The following is a 6138-nucleotide window of genomic DNA, read 5'->3' as shown; positions in this document are numbered from 1 at the left end:
TGTACGACAAAAGTATAAGCAAATTTATGTGGGCACATTTTAACGAACTTTTGGTGAATATTTCGTTACTAGGAGCCATACATAGTAAAGATTATCCTGTACTTTGTTTTTCTTAACAACTCAAGCGTTGTAGATTTTCTTAACAACTAAAAAGTTGCAGAATATAGGTTATTGCAAAAATTATGAGTTAGGATAGGATACCTAACTATTCACCATCCCATGGAGGAAGTTTAGTAATGTGGTTTTTTGTCTTTATTTGTTACACTGTGATTTTTTTTTTGGTAATTGTCTTGTTAAATACTTGGATATATTATTCAATTTTAAAAAAAAATTAATTTGATTTAACGGGATAAATTTAGTTGTAATTTCAAGTATATATTTTTTTTAATGAAATAGGTTTCATTAAAAAAAATTATATTAATTGTAGGAAAAATTAATAAAAAGTAGAGTTTTACGGGGTGGGGCAGGATTTCGCAGGGCCCCAAGGGATGGGCATGGGGTCAGAAAGTTTTTTCCGTCATGTGGGGTGGGGTGAGGATGAGGCAAGACAATACCATGCAGGGCGAGGATGAAGACCCAATCCTTCGGCCTTACCCCGCCCCATTGCCATCTCTACCCCCTCCCTCTCTTCCATTCGAGCTAGATAGAGTTTGAAGTTGTAGATTTAGGTAGTGGTAAGCCCTACTATTGCATAGGTGGTCTCATGCCATTTATAAGTAGGGTTTAAGTAGGTCAGGGGCAATAGCCATACCTGTTAACTCTTTTTATTTTTTATTTTAACATAAAAAATAGGACCATATCTATTATTCAGAAAAGGAAAATAAAAAAAGAAAAGAAAGAAAAGATACCTCAAACCTATTAAGCAAAATATTCATCCAAAGAAACACGTTATAGGATAATAATAACAACAACAATAATTTTAACTTCATCTTATTTTTTTATCGACTTCCTCTTCTCAGGAAAAATCCCAAGCCTCACACTTTGGATTAATTGCATTTGATTATTTCCGAACGACATAATTAACAAAACAAACTATTTACAAAATTATATTAACATCTTCTCACTCGTATGCTAGCTCATCTAAGAGTTGGATTGAATTAGCTAGCAATTCACCTTGCAGTTCATACTGGAATTTTGATGTAAGTGAAGACTAAAGAAAATATCTTTGTTATTATTAAAATATTGTGATTAACCCACATTTTTTTGGGGGACAATGGTATTTTTACACCCTTTTAAAGTCTACTTTCATGTTGTAAAATGTGAATATTCTTACAACAATTATGGATATTAATGAAACATATATAATAGATATAAACGAGAATAAGAAAATATTTTCCTTCAACGTCTTTGCATGGAGAGTCATTGCTACAATCAGTGGACAGTCTCCATTAGTTAGCTGGGAAATCAATTGAATATCATTCATAGGCCCACGAGAAAGAAACCAACTCCCACAAGCCTCACCATGGACCACCCCACCAATAATTTCCTAACCTAGCATACAAAATCATCAAAATAATACTCACAATAGTAGAAGATGTTTATATATATAGGTGCAATCGTATACGAAGTGCATATTCAAACCAAGTCCAGACAAAATAAAGCCAACCTATCTCTTGAAAGACGTTCAACATGGTTGAGTTGAGAACGAAGGTCAAAATTGTATCAAGAAAGTTGATAAAACCAGCAGCTCCAACTCCACCTCACCCTAAGAGTTACAAAACCTCATCCATAGACCAACTTGCTCCTCCAGCATATGTGCCATTTATTCTGTACTATGATGCCAATGTTGACAAAAATGAAGTTGATGAAAGGATCAAGCGTTTGGAGAAATCACTTTCAGAAATCTTGACCCTCTATTACCCTTTAGCTGGGAGATACATCAAAGATAAGCAACTAGTTGATTGTAATGACGAGGGGGTGGAATACTTGGAAGCCCAAGTAAGTGGAAAGCTTGCTCAAGTTCTCCAAGGAGAACTCAAACCCGAACTGTTGAATTCTCTTGTTCCCAATGTAATGCCATCGGAAACTACTCCTTTGGCATTTGTTCAAGTCAACATGTTTGAGTGTGGTGGGCTAGCCATTGCGCTGGAATGTGCTCATTTTATAATTGATGGAATTACAGCCACTACGTTTTTCAATGCATGGGCTAAAGCATGCAAAGCAGAAGGGGTCAATGAAGTGATTCACCCAACTTTTGACTTGGCTTCTTTCTTTCCACCAAGAGAGAATACTATGCCTATGGTGCCACCTAAGAAACCTGGACCTGGTGCAAATCCAATCATCACCAAAAGGTTTGTGTTCAATAAGGCAGCAATATCAAGCCTGAAAGCCATTGCCAAAGGTGGTGCTGGTGATTCTGAATCATTATCAAAACGCCAACCTTCACGGGTGGTGGTGGTGACAGCACTTATATGGAAGGCTCTCATTGATGTGAATAAAGCTAGACACGGGCACTTGAGAGCCTCTACAATATGTCATTCATTGAACCTGCGTGGAAAGACGGCTCTGTCAATACCGGATAACTCTTTTGGGAACTTCTACATGGTGGCCAATGCTCGATTTGGTAGAGACAATGAGAGCAAGTTTGAGTTGCCTGACCTGGTGAATGCACTTGAAGATTCGATAAAAAATGGGCTTGATGACTGCATGAAACCACAAAATGGGGATGATTTAGTTTCTGTTTTGACTAAATCCTTAAGCGAGGTCGGGGAAGAACGTGAAAGAGGTGAGACTGATATCTATATGTTCAGTAGCTGGTGCAGGTTCCCTTTCTATGAAGCGGATTTTGGTTGGGGAAAGCCTGCTTGGATGAGCATTGTAGCTATTCCTATGGAAATAATTGGTATGTTTGACACCAAAGATGGTGATGGAATTGAGGCATGGGTGAGCTTGCATGAACAAGCTATGCTTCTGTTTCAGAATTATCCAGAGATTAAAGCCTTTACCTCCCAAATCTAGTTGTGTCACTGTGACTTGAATTCACGATTTTTAACTTAAAATTATGATTTCAACTCACAATTTCAGTTGTTTTTCCATGTATGTGTAAATGTGTGCGTAATAGAGTATGTGTAATAAACACTATTCTTACTAAGATAATAAATGTTATTAAACATATGTTATTACACACACAGGAAAAAGTTACTAAAACTATACTGACTTGAAGTCATTGTTTTTAATTTGAAAATCATGACCCGTACTCATAGTTTCAATTTCTTTTTCATATGTGTGTAATAGAGTGCATGTAATAAATTCTACTCTTAATAAGAATTAATTTCAGGTTATGTATGAATTGAATTTCTCTTGTAATGATTGTATGTATGTTGCTTTAGAAAAAAAAATTAATTCAATAATTGGGAGAGTGAGATTTGAACTTGAGATGTTTTATATGGAAACACCTGGAAATGTCAATCAGCTAAGTTACAAGGCTCTAGGCAAGTATGTATGTTCACATTGGAGAATGGAATAAGCATTTTAATATGATGGGTCCTTAATTAGTTTAAAATTTGAGTTTATTTATAATTATTTTTTCTTCAACAAGTCCTGAAATACAATTTTTCATAACTGTTAATATGTCATGTTATGATTATTGATTAGTGCACAATAAAAATGGAGTTAGTGGTGGACCCGAGTAAAAATGATATTACTTGAATCACAATAGGCCATGTCTACAAAAAGTGATTAAATATATTTTGTTCCAAACGTTACTAATTTTTCGTATGGTATGATTTAATGCATGTTGGATTTTTAAAAGGAATATAACTCTATAGTGTTGACCTTAGTTTTGTTTGTTACGATAGAGAAACTAGGTTTCCCTCTTCGGGAAAAAGTGATCTACATATATCCTTTTTGGAAACTACTTTTAGGATTTGTTTCATAGGGGTGATAAAAAGTAAAAGAAAAAAAGGGATAAAATGTTAAATACATCTGTTTATACAATTTAAGTGATAATCCAATAATAATAACATTATTTTTGATGATTCATGTCTATGGTTTAAACTTATCACTCTTTCCCCTTCAATCTCTACTAATTTTAAAAAAGAAAACCCTCCGATTACCTTTGCATAGAAGGATAAGATTTTATCCTTGTATTGAATTGGTTTTTATTTTATTTTATTTTTTTAAATTTTTTATAAAATAGAAGGGTTAAGATTATCTCACAAAAATGCATTGATACTCTTGTCATCCATCACTTTCTAGTCATCACCACACATCATCTTAGGCTTCTTCTTTTTTCCATGTAGTGCCTCATGGACACCTTATTGGATTATGAGATCCTTATTCTACCTTTGTTAAAGAGAGAAATTGCCATTGCCGTAGAACTTGTCCACTTTGATCGACCTTGATGCTTATCATCAAAACCTTGAACCAAGCTTTGATATCACTTGTAGACTTGTAGTGTGTAGTACAATGACAGTCACTAAATTCAAACAAATGGTAATAAAGAACCGATAAAAAAGCACACACAAAGTCAAGGTTTGCAGTGTGCGGTGCTTGGTTTTGCAATACATGCTGAGGAACCCAACATAGTTGGTGTAATGAGGACTGGTATTGCAAAGAAAATTCAATAATGTCCAACTTTATATCATGCATGGCACCAATGCAAATCGTGCACCATGAAACACAAGTCACTTTATGTAAAATGGTCAATTATCTTGTACCTCAATTGGTTAATACTTTTTGTATTTTTAATAGAGACATTTAGGACTTAAATATCCCTCTTTATTATAACTGTCAAATTATCCAAAAAAGGAAACACAAAACTTGTTAACGGCCCACAAAGTTTAAAGAAGAAATCAACAAAATTAAATCTCAAAAATAAAATAAAATTAATTATCTTTTAACTTAGAAGATACAATTTGAAAAAATTTAGACAAAAAAGTTCAATTTATAAAATAAACCATCGAGGGATGGAAAGGAAGATAGATAAACATGCAGACGAGAATTAAAATTTCATTATGAATACACATTTTTTAGTACAAATTTTCCTTACACGTTAACAACCTTTTCTACTCCTCATAAAAGTTGGGCTGTTGGCTTAATTTATGCGACCTCTAAAGGTTATGTTAACCAATATTGAGAGAAAAAGTACATGTGATTATATATAAAGTACACAACCCTTGGCCAAGAACTCCGTGTAAGCTACTCGGTCGCTATCGCATGCAAATGTTGTATTATCTTGGATATGTCAGCAGAACATATGGTTATGAAAACTACACAAGAACTACATGTGAGAATCAATCTTGTCCGTTCCAAACGTAGCAATGTCTTGGATGTCAAACAACTTCTATTAATGGTTAGTTTGTTACATCTTGGATGTCAATAAAACATGTGTTTATATCTTATAACATGCATGATGTTTTACAGATTTCTTAACATTTTTTCAGTCTTACATTGTTGTTGTAGTGATTTTGAAATTTTAATTTGGATCTTTAAAATCGCAAACTGAGAGTGTTTGTAATACTGGTCATGTGTAATGCTCAAATTAATTCGAAAGAAAAATAATAATGAAAAACTAACATGAGCCACGTGAGTTAGGTGGGATGTTAGTATTTTACCTTTATGAATATATATATTTTTTCAACCCGACTCATGCACACTATTAGGCAAGGAGTCACGAGTAACTTTAAATGAGGACATATTTTAATAAATTTTAGGTGAATATTTCATTAATACTAGGAGCTGAATGTCGTGAAATTACATTGTTTTTCTTAACACCTTAAAAGCTGTAGAAAATAGGATAGATTGAAATAATGAGTTAGGACAAGAAACCTATTTTAGGAAGAAAAAAGAAGAAGAGGAGTTATGTGCTTTGGGGAGCATGGGGCGGTGGAGTGGTTTTGAGATATCGAGGTTTCGGTATATACATCTTGTAAATATTTGTAAACATTTTGAAAAAAAAAGAAAAAGTACAAGATACCTAGTGTGTATTTGGCACAAATTAAAAAAGTTAGTTTATTTTACTATTTTGCTTATTTTTGCTATTATTATGAGTTTTATTACATTTTTTGGTACTATTCATGGGTCTCACTATACTATTTCAACTAATTTTTATCTTTATTTATAGTACTTTTTGAGCAAACAGTTTTTAGTTTCAGTAAAATAAGCAAATCCCAAATAAACTCCTATTAGGCATTCATT

The 6138-nt window shown here is 33.5% G+C and overlaps 1 protein-coding gene across 1 annotated transcript; it reads left to right on the top strand.

Annotated features, from left to right (window-relative positions):
* Window positions 1–1595: 1595 nt before the first annotated feature.
* LOC112004056 (acetyl-CoA-benzylalcohol acetyltransferase) lies at window positions 1596–3236 on the top strand. The gene has a single exon (XM_024036282.2). The coding sequence runs from the start codon at window positions 1630–1632 to the stop codon at window positions 2956–2958; it is 1329 nt and encodes a 442-aa protein (XP_023892050.2). The 5' UTR covers window positions 1596–1629; the 3' UTR covers window positions 2959–3236.
* Window positions 3237–6138: the final 2902 nt, after the last annotated feature.

The sequence above is a fragment of the Quercus suber genome, unplaced genomic scaffold (assembly GCF_002906115.3).
Source record: "Quercus suber isolate HL8 unplaced genomic scaffold, Cork oak 2.0 scaffold_135, whole genome shotgun sequence".
In the NCBI taxonomy this organism is placed as follows: Eukaryota; Viridiplantae; Streptophyta; class Magnoliopsida; order Fagales; family Fagaceae; genus Quercus; species Quercus suber.
Note: the sequence above shows the minus strand (reverse complement) of the source record. Positions and strands in the feature narration are given on the sequence as shown.

Bases quoted from the DNA above. Each gene is read 5' to 3' on its own strand.
- LOC112004056 (XM_024036282.2), top strand. From the start codon at position 1,630: ATGGTTGAGTTGAGAACGAAGGTCAAAATTGTATCAAGAAAGTTGATA.